Genomic DNA, 18,101 nt, shown 5'->3' with positions numbered 1-18,101 from the left:
AAATACTGTTGTTTGACTAGAGACAGAGTGCCAGGATACATTAGGTTGCTATTATTTTGGTATAGGATACAATTTTGTTTGACAAACTGCTGGGGAGAGGAGAGAGGAAGAAAGCAGCTCTTTTGTTAGTAACAAAGTACTGTCCTAATTAGTTCACCATGGCATTGAGTCATCATCAACAGAGCAGCAGTTGCAGAGTCAAGACAACTAGGGCTAAGGTACAGTTGAAGAATATTTTCCTTGTTCAATTTTGGCATGATTAAATGAATAAGAGCTGAGCAATTTTTAAGGCCAAACTCCCACCAAGTTCCATTTGCTTTAATCCAGTTAAACATGCAGCTCTAGGGTCTTGTGAAGATAAATGTCATATCTTAATTACATTATCACTTTTTGCTGAAAGTACTGAGGCTTCAAAGACAGAAATAAAATCATCCTATGGGAGTGCTTGGAGAAAGCACTTGGCTGTCTTTTGTGGCTCTGATATAAAGATCAGAATCAAACTGAGCAGCAAGTGGCTGCTCTGTTCTGTGCATCCTCTGACAAACTGATGAACCTTTCTGCTGCCATGAGCTCTGGCTGGCAAACAGCTGGGTGAGTAACCAGTGAGCAGGCAGCCCCCTCCCCATCAGATCACTCAGGGACCCAGCCTGCAGCCTGCTGCACTCTGCCTGCCAAGCGAGGCCACAGGGCAGAGGACAGCCACACACGCACAAACCCTTGGCTGCCGCTTCCTCACAAAAGCCAGCGGTGCTCGAGTGCGTGATGCTCACCCACAAAATATGTGCAGTCTTCCTGCTCAAAATGGGATATATTTATGGTTTCCCTACTTTAAAAGGGAATTTAGATTTTTCATTCAATACGAACCAATACAGCTATAACCAGCTGTTCTTTGACAACTGTTCAACATATTCTGTAATTATTTATCTTCCTGAATATTGAATGTGTTGCAATTTTCACTTCTCTAGATTCACCTGTGTTTCACAGCTCTCTCACATTAGGCTCCACTCTATTGAATGATAAATTGAAATCACTACAATCCCTCACATCAATATTACACATATCACACCAAAAGTATTACTGAATCACAGTTGTTTTCCTGTTTATTTTACAGCTGTGGGAATACAGAATTTCTATGTCTAAGTTGAGGTTCAGCTTTTGCAGTTTGCAGCTAACTCCAACTGCTCTAAAAGTCTTCAATCTTCTTTCTGAGGACACTAGATGTTCTTTCAAGATCTCTCCCATGATTTCTTAGCTGAGTATTACTACAAGTCACCTATTTTCATCACCATAACTGCACAGCCACACGTAACAACATCTGACCCTGGTCAACTGTTTGAAGCCTCACCCTCTCTTGTTAAAAATGAAGGTCAGAACTCCATGGCTGGAAGACAAAACACAGCCATATCCTGGATGCTCTGGAGCAAGCTGAGCTGTCTGAGAGAAGTGGAGCTGAGGTGTCTGTTGTCTGCAGCTCAGCTTCCCTCTGCAGCTCTGCTGGCACTGTTGGTCTCAATCCAAACCCACTCAAAGAGACACAGTTACCTTTATCAAACTGAGGAAGAGATACAAATATCAAACTGAATTAATCAGAAATAAAACCACCAAAACCACATATCTATTTGTCTGCAGAAGTTTAACAGAGCAAATTAATGACACTATTGCCCTAGCTGAAAAGACTGCCATGGTTGTAAATCCTGAGTACTTCTAGGCACTGAGTAAATCCACTGGAACTCCTTCTTCCCTTGTCCCCACCTTTTTCTTTTTCTCTCATTGACTTAAAGTACAACTACTTCTCCTCTCCTTCTGCCTTCTTAATTCCCCATCTGGTTTGGTTTTTATTCATCTTATCTGCTTCATTAGAGACTGAGAACAACAAAAAGCTCTACTGTGAAATAAATAATGAGGCTGAATGGAAAATCTGCAGCTTTGGGCTCTCTCTTGGAGCTAGGGTGGTGCTTCAGACAGAGCTCAGCAAAATGGCTCTGGACCACTCTTTTATCATCTGGCCAGTGCCACGAGCTTTGCTAGAGATATGAAATATGTCAGCTCCAGTTGTCTCCCCCATGCTGCTACAGCTGCAGACAGCACTGGGGCAGCTCTGGGCAGAGGGAAATTAAGCTTCTGCTGGAGGCACCCTGCTAAATAATACAAATCTTGGTTTACAAATAAATAGGTATTCAAATGGTCTTAATTAAAAAGCAAAGGGTTTATAGATAAATTGCACTTTCTATTCTATTGTCTGGCTTCATGCTTTATTCTATTATGACTATGGGGTGGTGGCCACCCCTATCCAAGACACTTAACCTACAAGCCCTGGATAAAACTCTCATATACAGACTATTACTTGAGTGCTAAGACAAAATAGGAAGATATTTTGAGCTGACTAGAGACAGTAAATTAAGTGGAGTGATTTTTTGGTCTTCACTTAAAAAACGGTGATATCCTTGTCTTGTCTGACATGAGAGGATTCCCATCATGCTAGGAATAAACTTTAATAATAAGGTTCAAACAGATTTCTACCCATTTCTTCAACAGGTAATTTGACAAATAAAGAGGATCTAAATGCAAATCTTCAGACATTTTCTACTGCCTTTATAATATTAAAAAACATTACTTTTGTGAAGAGAAAGAACTATTTTACAGTACTAAGGTAACTACTTAAAAGTATAGAAAAAATCCACTGAAAAAAGGAACTATCATAATTCAAGGAAGATGTCTTTGTCCATTTAATACAAAAGTATATTCATATGTATTTATTATAAACAGAAATATATGATGCTTTAAAGTTATTTTAAAACTAAAATTGGGTTAGTTTTATCTGGCAATTGAAATCTTTATAATACAATGGCCTGTGCAAGCCCACCTGTCTCTGGGACTGACTGGCAACCCTGCACTCAGGTGTCATTTAGATAACTAGTAAGTATACTTAAAGAGTAGAAGTTCTTCAATTCTGCTACTCCAATTTTCCTTTGTAGATACTGAACTTCCAATAATTGCAAAAAGCAGAGAAAGGAGGAAAATTTGAATACCAGAGTTGATACCTTCATCAATCTGACAACTTGGTAAGAAGCCATGAACAGAACTTCCTGGTATTCCCATATGATGTGCAACTCAGCAATCTGGAAATGCCCCCAGGACCTGCAGTGAGAATGTGTGAGTCCCTCTGTCAAGGCCCAGAGCTGTCTGTATTCTGCTCAATGTGCACACATCTGTGTGTGGATGGCTTCAGCACGTTAAAGAAAACACTAACGGAGGGGTCTGCAGGCAGCCAGGGAACAATCTGCCCTACAGACTGCAGACTTGCAGGTGTGAAGAACAACACTGGCTGAACAGTGCTGAATGAACATTCTGTACAAAGAATCCTTGATTCGTGGAGGCTCCTTAACGTTCAGGAACTTCAGCTTTTGGATTACTGGGGTCCAGCAGAGACCTCTGTGCCCTGCTGCAAACAGACGTCAAACATCATATCAGCATTCTTGTAGGGAGAAAAAGCAGTTAAAAACCAACCAAAGCCCACAGCAACAACTTCCACAAGTGCCTCTGCCATTGGGTGTGAGTTAGCTCGGTGGCTGACTGCTCTGCAACGTGGGCCAGCACTGACCTCCCACCACCAATCACTCACGAGGATGTCTGACTCATGTATTATTCAGGACTATTATTTTTAAGCTTTGGTGAAGTTTATCATAGTTGCAAACATGCTTTTTGTGTAAGAACTTTTACGACAGTTGCAGACACACTTTTTGTGTAGAAAGGTTAGTTCTGTTATTATCTTTAAGCCAATTTATAAACCAATTATAGTCCAGTAACAGATGAGGTTTAAAAAGTCAGATTGGAGGGTCCTTGGACTTTGACACTTGTACCAAAATGAGTCTGTACTCAGGAAAATCTGCTGATGAGGTGTCTGCACCCTTCTTAATTCTCTGCCAAATGAGACACTGGGTAATACAGGTCACTGAACCAGGGCCTGGCTCCCAGGAAAGCGCAGCTCCCCAGGCTCATTAGGCTGGGATTTGTTACCTGCCATGCAGCACGTGCTCAGGAGAGAGGTCAGGTCAAACCCACCTCTTACAGCAACCACAGCACTTGAGATTCCTCGAGATACAGAGTGAATGAACTACACAGCAGCAACCAGGCACTGGAGATGTCCAGTAATGAAATAAAACAGACCATGGATTAATTAACAAAAAACTAGGGATGTCATTAGTTTTCAGACACAATGCAAACAGTACAGTGGAGGTTTGCAGATGTGTGAGGTGGCACTTAAACATGGCAAACTTTGTGCATTAAGTTTGCCTAAAGTCTCTTTTTAAAGGTATCCCCATAAAGCTAAATGTTACTTGGTACTCTTAGATATTACTGTGAAATAAAGGAAAAAGATAAAATTAATATTATTTTACTTCCTTGGAAATATTTCCTCTCTGATATCTGTTTGCCAAACCCCACAAAATTTCAGACAAAACACCAGGTTCAAGGTCTCTGGAACATCATATAAGGATCTCTGCAATAATGTGTGACCTCTGATCACACCAACGGAGGAGATTTCTGTGCCCTCTTTGCCCCCCCAAAAAGAAAGAAAAGCTTCTAGTGAAACCAGAAATCAAAAGCATTCCTATCTTTTGATGAATGTACCATAAATTTTTAAACAGTAGAATTAAAAAGATGAGTTGCTGTAACACATCACACTATAAGCTGTTCCTCAGCTGCTGTTAACTCACTGGTATTTTTATGCCAGTGATTATTATCTGAAGTTTTATTAGAAGCCGTTTGAGAACATAAAGTAGAAACAGCATACAAAAATAATTTAGAATTACTGCCTTGTATTTAGCCACTTTGGTCAGAAAGTACTCTGAAAAGGCCTTACAGGATTTTTTTGGCCACTACTTAGGGTACTTTGTGGTTGTAATGTGACAATGATTAAACCACAAATGATTTAACAGGTTTTTTTTTGTTGTTGTTGTTGGGTGGGGGTTTTTTGCCAACACAGATGTCACAATCTTACTAAAAAAAAAAAAACGAGTATGGCAAGGTTCTAGTAATTTCTCCCCAAACTGTGCTAAGGTTAAGTTACATTTAATTTCCAAGTGTCCACAGACAAGGGCAAAAGGCCCAATGTCCCCTGGCAGTGCCACTGAAATGCAGACAGAACACACAATCCCAGTCCAGCCAGCAACCCACTGGAACAGATTAAAATCTGCCAACTGGCAGAGACCATATCAGACATGAAACAATATGTCTTTAGAATTCAATCAGACCCAGTTTAAAAAACAAACCAAAACATAATTTAAATACTAAACCCAATTATCTTTTCCCTGTTCACTTGGGTGCTAGAGAAACAGTTGTCATATTGGTGATTTTCATGCTTTCTTTTTGGCCCACTACATGAAATACTCAGCAGCTGCTCTGGTTTTGAACTTGGTGTCTTGCAGCACCAGGTAAGGCAACGCTGCCATGGGGCAACCCCCAAGTGCTGGACTCTGACACTGGCAATGTTTGGGCAACAGTGAAGCTGCTCAAAGCTTCATTGCTGTGTGGATGACCACATGGCTCGTGGGGTGAACATTAGGTGGGTCATGGATGCCAAATTCAGGGATGCAATTTTTGACTGTACTTTTCAGCTGTGGCAAGGCTGCATCTGGCTGCCATATGATGAGAAGAGCCTGATAACTTTCCCAGCCCAAAAGGGAACTAGACAGAGTTTGCTGCTGTGTCACACCTGCAAATACCCACAGCTCTGACTGCAGGGATTACCAGCCCTGACCCTGCCCTGTGCCTGGAGCCCCAGTGCCACAGCACCACACCAGGATGGACTCCTTCAAAAGCCATCCCTTTATTCCCCAGAAAGATGCACCTGCCTTACAGGGATGGGAGTTACTGGAGAGAAATAGAGATTGATCCTCATCACCTCTGAAATTTGGACTTCTTCAAAAGGCTGAAGAGCACTGTGCTATTCAGCTGTACTGTGACATTCCTTTTGCATCAGTATGATGGAGGTTTTCAGCAGTAAGTCCATCCTCCCAACTTTAAACCCTGCACAAGGTGAGCTGTCACTCATCAAAAGCAACATGAGGATAATATTCTGCCATGGAGAAACATTAAGAAAAGCAATATGAATAGATGCAGGTGCAGAGCAAGAGGAGGGATTTTTTTCCATGTCTGGATGCAGCCCTGGGATTGAGCAGTGCTAGCAGACACTATTTTACAGCATGTTCCTTCCAAAATAGGTGTATGTTGAAGAGGAAAAAAGGAAAAGGATTGACAGAATGAAGGAAGTGCTTGGAGGGAGTGATTGCAGTGTGGAAACTTATCAATCTTTGAAGCTCAGAAAAGACCCTGTTTAGATAAGACTCAGGGCAAACAGCATAATTTATGTCTGGCAGGTTTGCACTCTGACAGCTACAGCTGATGCAGTGTCAAGATTGAAGGACTTGTGAACTCTGCACTTCAACTCAAATTACAACGAATATCAAGCACAATTCCTGAACACTGAGCTGTGAGAAAATCAGTGCAGGCACTAAAAATCAGACAAGGTACAGGCAGTTCATTCCCCAAAAGTCATTATTAAAACCAAAATTGTACAATATTACAATATACAGCATGTTACTATTAGGAAAAAAAAGGATTTAAAAAAAAGGTCTTAAACCAAATCCCATTCAGTATAGAAAGGCAAAAAACCTGCAGCTAATTTAGGCTGGATCTGTAAAGATATCTAAATGTAATTGCTTGTGCAAACCACACCTTAGAAGAATCCATGAAAGTAGTGAAAAAATCCACTGAGCTGGAAAGCTGCAGGTGTGTCCCTGAGCCACGGCAGCTCCTGCAGACTCTGCTCAGGTATCTTGAGATGAGAGGGATTTCAGGGCACAGAGGCCCAACAGTTTCAAGTGCCTGTTTTCATGCCCTTGGGAGGAACTCAGCATTATTAACTCAGCATTATTTTAGGCCTCTGAATGCTGCAGCGGTCACTGTCTGTGGGGCAGCTCCTGTCCATCACAGCAGGAAGAGCAGCTCCCAGGTTTGCAGTCAGAGCCCTCACATTGCAACAGATTGCTGCTTTCACAGAGGGTGTGCAGCACCTACTGAAGCTGGCAGAAAATACTCCCTTTTCTTTCACCTCTTGCCATAGGTTACTGCTGTGCTGAACAGGGTTAGGTTATGTGACCAACAATGAGAGCTCCACTAATCAATCATGCCATTTTTATTTAATATCTTGAAAGAATAAAGAATTTCAATTTGATTGACAGTATTGTCTATGCATCCTTTAGTGCCTTCTGCTTTTATTTACTAAGTAGTAGCAATGCCTTAACCATTTACACTGACAAAACCTGAATTAACACACCACAGAAAGCTGTTCTACCTTTGCTGGGTCCATCTCAGAGAGGCAGTTCAACTTCTGTTGATTTTTTTTGGTTTGTTTATCAAGCGATGAACACTAATGCCAGCAAAAAAAAAGTACAGTTCACTCCATTCAATAGAGAAGAGACAGAGAGCAGATTACCAATAGCTTTTAAAAGCATATATTGACAAGATTACTTTCCAATCTGTCTTTCAACACAGTAACACATTCTGAACTGCAAGAAGGGAAAAATAATACTGTGGTGCCATTCAGCAAGATTTGTGAATATCAAATATTGGTTACAACATGCCCTAAAAGCATTTGTTCTTCAGAGGAACTGGAATAAAATCTTCAACTTCTGTCATTAATTTTTTATTCCTGAGAAGAATTGTTTTGCTGCAGATATTACAGCAGATTAATAATGATCAGCAGTGCTTTGACTAAAATATGATAATCTGAATGGGAATAATTCATATGGGCATCTTGAAATTATACAAACTAAAACAGATTGTGCTCTCATACCCTTCCCTGTTGTGCTATTGTCAAAATCTCCAGTTTACAGTCCAGTTTCTTTTCAAAAATTCACCGAAGTCAGCTACTGTTTTTATACAGCACAACAGAGAAGCATGACCACATGGTGTTCCACTAAGCACAACTTTGGACTACACAAAATAAAACTCAAAATTACTTCCATACAAAAAACTCCCATTGCATGTGAATAAGAACCTTCTACCTGGGAGGAGAAATATTAGTAGCAGTTACAGTTATTTTCTTTAGGTATAATAGATTTCAATCCTAGTTGGATACAGTGACAATTACTCTAAAGCAGTATTAGAAACCAAAAATCAATCTGAATTGTAAAGAAGTTATAGAACTGTTGTGGACAAAAAGAAGTAGTAATCTGTGAAGCTGCAAATTTTGAATTTGCATATGTTGCCAAGTACAACTCTGCTCAACTTAATAATAGAAGCACCTGCTGGTAATATGATCTGCTATGCCAAATATATACCCTAGCTATTAGTTTTCATTAAACTGTTTTTATTAAACAGTTCTTTAATTGAGTTATTTTAATCTTTGCTCTTAGTACTATTCTACCTGAGCTGGATTCTCTAGCATTCTTCCTTAGTTAGAGGCATTTTACTGGAAAATAGAACAGGGAATCATACTGCTGCTTTGAATTCAAATCACATCAATTTTTGTTGTCTAAATAAGTTATTTATGAAATTGGTAGTGGTTCACTAAACTTACTTCCTCTTGACAGTCTCACTGAAAGAACTGTGCCTCCGTATTTAGGTACCAAAGGAGGACACCCCATCCAAAATCTACATCCTGTGTACTAAAATACAGACCATTCACCCTGTGAAGTCCCTGGCTTACCCCTCTACCCCCATCAGCTTTACTGCTTCAATCCTTTTGCATCAGACAAACAGGGAGGAGGCAAAACACTAGAAAATAAAGTGGCTTCTTTGTTTTGTCCTTCTAATTCACAACATTCCTTGGAAGGCTGTACATGGGAAAACTAGCTAAGACAACCCCTCCATTGCAAAGAGTTAGGAAGTTACAACAATAAAACACCCTGAAGAAATCAGGAGAAATGCACAAAAAGCAGTCAGAGTTTCACAGAGGAGCTCAACTCATGCAGTTACAGCTGCCCACAGGACAAAGACCACATGGGATTAGCTTTGCTCCGCATCCTGCACCTACAAATACACATCTCCTGCAGCAAGGGAAGCCAGGAGTGGCTGACACTCAAAGTGCAGGCAGGACACAGCAGCCACCCACAGGAACACATTGAGCCTGCTTTCCAGGCTGCCTGTCGAGGTGGCTCACGGCAGACCTGCGATGTTCCATCCTAGAGAACTCCCAAGGACTTTCTCCTGGTCTTCAAAGGAAGTCCTCAGAGTCAGACCTACAGAAGGTCCCCTCTGAATCATTCTGTTTCTCAAATCGTTCATTTTGAAATTGTCTGAACGTGACAAAGAAATGAGAGTGGAAGGGTTGCTCCTAACATTAGAGAAACACATTCAAACACCCATTCTCAACTGCAAAATGCAGGACTTGACCCAGTGAGGCACTTGGAGCAAAGACAGAGGAGGGACCATCAGCTACAGAGAACTTTCTGAACTCTGAGCCAGACTCTGCTGGCCTGTGCTCACTGGCTGTTCCAGCCTGCTCCCCTTGGCCTCTCTGTCTCAAAACACCTGAGTCTTTTGGGAACTACTTACTACTTTGCATTTATTTATCATCTACAGCAAAAGGGTACCCATTTCTTGTAGGCTCTCAGGATCAGCTGGTATCTACACGATTAATAAAAGGATCTTTTATTTGCTTGGCATGTAGGTCTACTTCTTTGCCTGAAATGTTTTTGACTGTACTTGAAGTGTATTTGACTGCACTTTCTTGGTCAAAGATTATATGGCAATCCTGGCATCAATGAAATCTGCAAAGTCTGATCTTTGATCCTGGAAGACAGGATTTAAGAGCTTAAAGAACCCATGTCTTTAAGTGAAACTAGATTTCTGGGAAAGCCATACACAAGGAACCTTCCAGCCCTAACATGGAGAAACCTCCATCTTGTGTTATCAGAGATGTTAGTCCTGGGGCAGAGATTTTCTTCAAGACCTTCCTCAAAAGCATTTATTGGAAAAGCAAAGCCTGAAAGCCAGAGGCAAGGCAATACTCACCGTCTTGGACAGTAAAATGCAGAACTTGGGGATATGCATATAAGATGAGCTCCAGCTTGAAAAATGCAGAGATAGAAATTCTATAGGGAAGCCCTGTGGTAATGTCAGTATCCCAAGGAGGAATTCACACTGCACATAAACTGATGTGATGAAAAACAACTTCTGTGCATATTTGGAACTAATTTTTATTTTTCATTTTATTGAAACAAACAAACATCAATCAGCAAATATTCCCAGCTGCATAGCTAATGTCTGAATGCAATTTTGATTCAATAGGGACTCTGTATACACAAGCTTTTCAAATCATAAAAATGTAGAGATAGGGACTTGAGTGGCTGCCAACCTCGCCTTACTCAACTGTTCCTTGGGAGCAGTTTGCTAGACAAGGAGATCTTTTTTGGAACTGGAATTTAGGACAATGGACCTTACAGAGTGAGGTATTTAAATTCCTTCTTCCTTGCACCCCAAATATTAATGTATATAACTTTAAAGATTAAAAAAAAAGATTTCTTAAACATAGATTTTGCAGTAGTACCAGGCACGCTAAGCACAACCAGCTCCCTTCCTTCCCCTTCTCCTGTGATTTTTCATTAGTCTACAGAGAAAAGACAGAGAGTAATGCTTGGAGGTCCCAGGATGCAATTGCAAAAGGATGTAGATGGAAAGTATGTGATTGCTCCAATATTTAGCTCATTAATCTTAAAGACTCTGTTTATGCTCTAGTGCATTAATGCAAAATAATTCTAATTGCAAAGCTGAGAGATAGGCATACTTCCTTTTTAGTTCTTCTCAACACAGTAGCAACTTACTGTATTTCAGAAACTTCCATGTTTCTATAAACAGAAACTGTACATAGAAACTTTCTAAATGCAGCAACCATACCATCCTCATCAACTAGGACAATCTATTAAATGTATAGAACTGAAATTATTAATATTCTCTAAATGCTTAAGATAGTCACCCGACCAACAAATAGCAGAAATCACTTGAGAGGCTGCACATGGTATAAACACACAGTCATTTGCTGAAGAATAAAAGAGAAGCCACTCCACAGAAACTTCCCCCACACCACTGGACTCTGTGTGTCACTGACAGAAACACGCTGGTCCAAGAACAGGGCTGGGTAGGAATGGTCACACCTCACAGAGACACTGCAGCACAGCCCTGCCTGTGGGCTGGCAGCACCACCTGCCCTGGGCACAGCCACAGCTGAGCACAGGGCACCGATCCTCAGCAGCAACTCCCTGGCCTCTGCCACTGCCATTTCCATGGGCAGGTTTCACAACATAGCATGGAGTGATTCAGGTTAGGAGGGATTCCAGGAGCCCTGGCTCAGTGTAGGGTTAACTTGAAAGTTAGCTCATGTTTCTTCAACAAATTGTTTTCTTGAGGTTTCAGAGAGGGACTTACAGCAAAACAAATTATTTCACACCTTTTTTTCAAAGAGATTGATATTCATTCCAAAGAGCAAACAATAGTGGTCTCCCAGGTGTAACCAGTGACAAATGATGGATAACAAAGCTAACACTGAATTGGATCTAACTTATGCAACTAGGATAAAGAATGGAGTGAGACAGATTTGGGAGCCATGCACACGTGCCCTTTCTAATCCTTCAGATCTCTCCACTATTAACAGACATGCCCAGCTTGCTCACAGAAGAGTCTAACCCACTCCTGCAGTTCAGGCTTCCAGCTGCTGCCATGTGAGGTGTCCACTGGAGGTGCTCCAGACATCAGAGCTGAGACCTGCCCTTCACTGCCCTCAGCAGCCTCATGCCTACCAAGGGTGTGCTACACAATACTATTTTTCCACCAGAGTTTGCTTTTTTAAGCCTGGGCAATTATGGGGGTGGGGGACAACTACACTAAAAGCAGTAATTTTATGGTTATAGCATCAAGGACTCCAGAGTTGAGCAATATCAACTGACAGCGTCTGTGTGAGCTTTGCTTGGCCCCTTGGTGCTGACGTGTTAGGGTTCAGTCCTCCAGTTACATGAACATCTACTCCTTTACACAGGATTTCAGTAGTACCTAGGCCTTTTTGATGAAGCTGCCTATTCCAGCCCTGCAGTAAAATCTTCCAAAATGTAAAAAAAATTTCAGCAACACTTGCCAGAGGAAGAGACCCGGGGCTATGTTTTGCAATAAAGACAACTGGCTAAAGGACAGAAGACCTCATGCAAGCAAAACTGCAACATCCATTCATGTGTTACTACAGCCATGGAGGAGAGCCTCAGAAGTGCCAGTGGAAAAGCTTCCACCCGACCAAGCAGAGCCTCCCACCAAACACAAGATGCAAATCCACAGGAAGCTCCCAGTTAATTTACTTCTAGGGCTACCCAGTTTCCAGAAGACTCCAACCACCAAGGCAAGCACAGCTCCTGATAAACCACTGAAGATTTCTCTTCATTATATAACTTCTCTTCCATCTGTTAAAAAAGCTGAAAACAAGCAGGAAAAAAACCCAAGAGACTTCACAAGCAGGCAAGCATGGCAAATGCACCTAAAAGTTGCCTCTGATAATCAGCAACCTTTCTTGCACCAGACTCAGGTTCCCACCAGGATGCTAAGCAACTTGCTTCAAACACAGGGTTTTTTTTTAATAGATTTTACATTTTTTCATTCATAATTTTCTTTCATTTTACCAGAGTTTGGCTTGACAATCTGAAGTGTAATTTGCAGAAAGGCTGGGCACTCAGCAGCTGTAACAGCGGTCAAAACAGCTGTGATTTGAGCAAGAGCAATGTTCAACTCTCTTAAAAAAGATCTTGAGTCTGAAGAATTTCCATCTTGGAATCCCAAACGAGTCAATAGCTTTTACACTAACTTCTCTAGCCTGCTGGCTCCTGCCTGCAGAAGGGGGACTGCTGTACACTTGCACATCATTAAGATGCAGTGCAAGCAAACTTCCTTGCCTGCCCAGCACCTGTGTACTGTTGTGATGAGCACTCTGAGAAAAACTGGTGAGGACGTTGATAATTTTGGATTCAGAGCAGGTTTTGAACAGTAGGCAACAAAAAGCTCTAGGCCATGCACAGAACAAAAGGTTAAACTAAACTACTGAATAGCTGTTCATTAGCTCAGCTCTTACTGTTATATGCATTTTGTGAAGACTGCAGAGTGAGAAACAATGAATGTATCTACAGGAACATTTAATTCCAAATCATCCTTGGAGGTGAAATCTCTTGGTTGTCCCCACTTACTGTGTTTCTGTTTACACAGTGGGATTTTGAAGTGCATGAGGTGAATTCATTTCAGATGAAAGTGTACTGGGAAATGTGCTCCAGGACTGCATTTAATGTGCCTCAACCTTTGGCAAATCCAATGAGATTAAAAAAGAATGCAGAAGTGAGACAAATTAGGACACTAACTTCTGGAATACTCTGAGACACATGGCTTTACAATTTCTCTCTTTTAAAACTATTGTTTCTATGTAGCATATATTTGTAAAGCAAATTGTTTCTCAAATGACTGTTCCGAGAAAGAAACAGACAATGCCTCAACCACTGAAGGAAATGAAAGTGTCAATATTCTGCACATCTGCCCCTGTGTTTTAGTTCTGTGGAAGAGGAAATTTAATGCAGATGGACTTGACAAAATTAAGAATATCCCCTAAGCAGAAATGCAACATTGCTCTCTGACATCTCGGATCATAGGCCTGACTTTATAGGAAAGACAATTAGCCCACTGCCACACAAGTGCACTTTTTTTGACTTTCTCTTCAGTGCAAGCATCACTGTCTTCATCAGTGCTCCATGTTCAGTGGTTTCAAAACTGCTGCTTATGCAAGACTGAGTAAGTCTTCCTCTCCTTTTATTTTAAACAGATTTTGTTTGTGGCAGAAGTTGCGACAACTGCACTGAACTTGGGCTGTAATCCTACAGAGAGTGCTTCTTAACTTTCAGAATATATTATTTGCCTTGCAGAAGGAATTCTGTTCTTGGAGTTGTAAGGTAAGGAGACCTATATATATGATTAGAGCTGTTTGTACATTCAGACCATGCACAGAATGTAGCAGATGAATGCTTCTCTATAATGAAATACAATGTTTTGGAGTATTTTAAAAGTTATAACAACTGTTTGTATATAGAAATATAAACAGAATGTATTAGGAGGTCTATTATCTCTCAGAAAATACCTGCACTCAAAAGTTGAGTAGGTTCACGTGAGAGCTGAACTGAAAAAAGAAATGCAAATCTCTGAATTAAACACACTTATACAGAGTGTTTAAGGTTGTTAGCAAGCTGTGTCCGTCCATAAACACAGTTATGTAACCCAGTATTTGGTCAGTGACTCTCCCTAAAGTACTCACTCCCTATCTTGCAGTCAGAAAGACCCCAGGAATCATTAACATCCTGATGACAGCTACTAGATGTGCCCTGTGACCCTCTGCCACAAGGCACAATTAAGGAGATAAACAGCATTTCCTGCAGCTGCTGACTGTGCTGTGCCCACTCCTGCCCAGCCTGCTCCAGCAATGGCTCCTGCCACCTGACCAGTCACTTGGCTGGCTTTCATCTTAGGAGCCCCGGGAAATGAACACTAGCAAAAATAACAGCAAAATTAACATGGGCTCCATCACCCAAAAAATCTCACTAAAACATGACGGCTCTGGATTTTACATGTAGTGCCTCTAACCCTGCAAGCTCCTTTGCCTCTTCTTTTGGAGACACAAAGTCTTAGAGGGAGAAGAGACACTTGTGAATTCACATCATCATTTCTTGCTCCCCTGTGTGATAGTACCTGGCTCCCCCAGGAGCAGATCCCAGTGCTTTAGCCATGGAGCTCACAAAGGAGGTTTGTTTAAGGAGGCTGCAGCCTCTCCCCCTGAAACATCTCCCTCTGGACAGCAGTGACAATGGCATCAGCCTCTTGTGGGGCTCTGGGGTTTCTCAGCAGCCTGACAAGTCTGTGACTCTAACCATGCTGTAAAGGTCAGCGTTTCCATTTCTTCTTTTTCAGAATCCTGGTCTTCCAGGAGAACTTAGAAAGGACCTAAAGAGCAGACTTCTCAGATGGTGAAAGTTTTTGCATGTTACCTGACTCTTAACTGGATCTGTAATTCAAGACTCCAGGTTGCATTTCATTGCACTCTGAAGTACAAAGGGAATGAAACCAATGAACCAGTCCACAGAGCATTTTCTGTGCTCATCAAAATTCATCAAAATTCATCATTACTATTCATCATTCTCATGAAGAGGGTAAATGCATTTGTTCTGTTCTTCCAAACAGGCAGGACAACAATAAGAACAGAAAGTTCAGTCCCTTTCTCTGACAGAGATTAAGAATGATTTGTCTGTCTGTGGATCTCAAGCTCCCAAAGCTACTAAAAGACCCTAGCAACTACTTCTCAGAAATACTCAATTCAGTATGTCCTTATTTTCTGACACTGTAAATAAAGTGCTCAGCAAACTGAAAAATTCTCTACACCATCCTGAGCACAACATCCTATTAGCTCTCAAATTCTGAAGACAGTCTGCAACTTATTAGCATAAAATGCTGCTAAAAATGTTACATGAAATTAAAGGTGACACTGAAATGCAACATGAACTGTGAAGAGGAATAGGTATGAGTCTTGAGGGGTGGAACAGCAGATGATGAAGAATGCATATTATTATTAAAATAGCAAAATATCTAGTCTCATTTTGCAGATAAACATCAAGTGTTATTTCTCCTGATGCCTTGAGAGGCTACCTAGAACAGAGGCTAGACAGTGTTAAAGGAATAAAGTAGGGATTTATTAAAAGGCTTTCAAAGAATACACCTTGGGCAGAACAAGAGCCTGGCCCGGGCTACACCCAAGATGGACAATGAATCACACATTTTCACACTTTTATAAGTTTTGGTCCATTTCCATTTTGGGGTTAATTGTCCAATTACAGCTTCAGGTTATGAAGTCCCATCTTCCCAATTTGCTCTCCTCAATTCACTGTTGTTTGCACTTTTTGGGCCTGAAGCTGCAACGGTGTCCTCAGTTCTCAGGCTGGGAAAGGATTGCTTTGTGTGACTGAACTGTGAGGAGAAATTGCTAACACTCTGTATAAAGCTCAGAGTTACAGACTAATGCAGTACAGAATCTGGAAAATATGAAAGCTAAAACTTAAGGCATCACTCCCTTCCAAACTGCTCAAATAAACAAAGCTGCTGCCAGCCTGTATAACAGGAAAATTGCTTCTGTTCTGACTGGCAATCCAGAAAGCTCATGCACTCAAGGCCTGACAACTGAAGACTAATAGAGCACATTTAAAGGATAAGTGTGCTTTGTGCATTGAGTACATTCTTCTTGAAGATGTTCCATTAGTAATACTGAGAAACGCTCAAGTACCTTCACCAGTGACAAAATCACAGCAGCAGCTAGCTCTAAAACATTTATTTGCCAGCCTGAAAGCAGAATGGGAGAAAAATAAGGTTTTCATTAAGCTAGACAGTTGTTTCAAATGAAAATGTGTATTTGTTGAATCAGTTTGCCTGCAATTTAAAGGCATACAGTAAAGTACCCAATAGCCAATGCTTTTGAAAGCTTTTTAAGGCTAATTATCCTTCCCAAAGATGCACACTCCATCCCCTTTTTCAATAGATTTCTATTGTGGCTACACATAAAATACAGAAGAAACTTGAAACAAACTGGAGCACAGTATGTGCTCATTCGAACTCTGAGCATTTGGCATAAGCTTCCTGAAAAGATGGCTGTCTGTGTAAAGACACATCTGTATAACAACTGCTATCTGCAGATGAAGGGAATAAAAAAAAAAAAAGATTAAAGTATCTTATTAATTGTGCTAATAATCGTTTCTGTATTATGTCTTTAAAAGTGTATGGAAAATGTTGTGTATCCTACCTCTGTATATTAGGAGCTGCTTAACCATGGAAATTATTTTATCATCTTATTCCTTTCCAACATTTTCTAAAATGCAAACATAATTGATTTGACAGCTTGAATGCTGCTACCAAACCTCTCAAGCCCTGTGACAGGCACTGATCTTTTACCTGGCTTGACTGCCCCCATGACCGCCCGCGAGGCCTTCAGCACTGCCTCATAGACAGCCCTCTGGTCAGCTGTGAACTTGCCATTGGCAGGGAAGGTGCAGGTGATGTCAGAGCCATAGCAGTAATATTCTCCTCCCATATCAAACAGGCTGAAAAGGAAACACAGGGGAAAAAAATGAAAATTTAGCTCCAAAGAAATAGTAGAACATAGTGGACCTTTGTCTTGCTCGGCACTCAATAACATCTACAATTTGGTAGATCACCAATATAATCACTGCTTGAACCCTGCTCTGCACTCAATAACATCTACATTTTGGTAGATCACCAATATAATCACTGCTTGAACCCTGTTCTAAGTAAAACAGGATGACAGTCCTTTGGAATCTTCTGGCAGAAGGGTATCTGCATTCCATATGGCTTAAATGGATACCCTTTTGGGCTGTGCTGGTCCAGGATGGGAATGCTCAGAGAACACAGAAAGGAAGATAAAAAGTACATGAAGAATCCACTTTAAGCTCCTCAGTTCCAGTCTCTAGGAATTCTTCTCAGAAGAAAAAACACATCCTTCTTTTCTTTCCTGAAAAACGCTAGCACCACATACAGCATCCAACATCCAAAACAGAATCCCACTTAACCAAAAAATGTTAATGGAATAAGGATTATGGAAAGATCCAACCATAAAAGTACACACAGTACAGCTTTCTGCATCAGAGGCAGAAGATAGAAACTATGAAGTGCTTTCTTTTATGGGGACAAAAAAACTGGCTTACCCCTTGAGAAGTATATTTATTCTATACATGAATAAATGACTCACCACTGATTGCTCAGCTGCCAGAAATCAAGCTACAAGAACAGCAAGTGGGACTCCACACCCTTGTGAGGATCATGTCAGACATCTGCAGTACTGTGCTTCTCAAGCCTGCTTGATAAGGCACTGCATTGCCTTCAGCAGGATCAGAAATCAGTAAATAACCAAATAACCATTTGGACCAGACAACACTTGAGCAAATAACCCCCTTGGTTCAGCACGTATTGATTAGAGGAAGGCACATTTTACATACAAGATTTTGATCTTCATACAGTATTTGTGTGACCTC

At 41.0% G+C, this 18,101-nt stretch overlaps 1 protein-coding gene across 3 annotated transcripts in view; it reads right to left on the bottom strand.

The window, feature by feature from the left end:
* Positions 1–18,101, bottom strand: part of PEPD (peptidase D) — a 146,354-nt gene that overhangs the window by 20,910 nt on the left and 107,343 nt on the right. For all 3 annotated transcript variants that reach the window (XM_068202488.1, XM_068202486.1, XM_068202487.1), the window contains one exon: positions 17,005–17,153. In XM_068202488.1, the coding sequence (XP_068058589.1) occupies positions 17,005–17,153 (149 nt within the window). The remainder of the gene's footprint in view (positions 1–17,004; positions 17,154–18,101) is intronic.

The sequence above is a fragment of the Anomalospiza imberbis genome, chromosome 12, assembly GCF_031753505.1.
Source record: "Anomalospiza imberbis isolate Cuckoo-Finch-1a 21T00152 chromosome 12, ASM3175350v1, whole genome shotgun sequence".
Taxonomy (NCBI): domain Eukaryota; kingdom Metazoa; phylum Chordata; class Aves; order Passeriformes; family Viduidae; genus Anomalospiza; species Anomalospiza imberbis.
The sequence above is the reverse complement of the archived record's forward strand: the minus strand, read 5'-3'. Positions and strand labels throughout refer to the sequence as shown.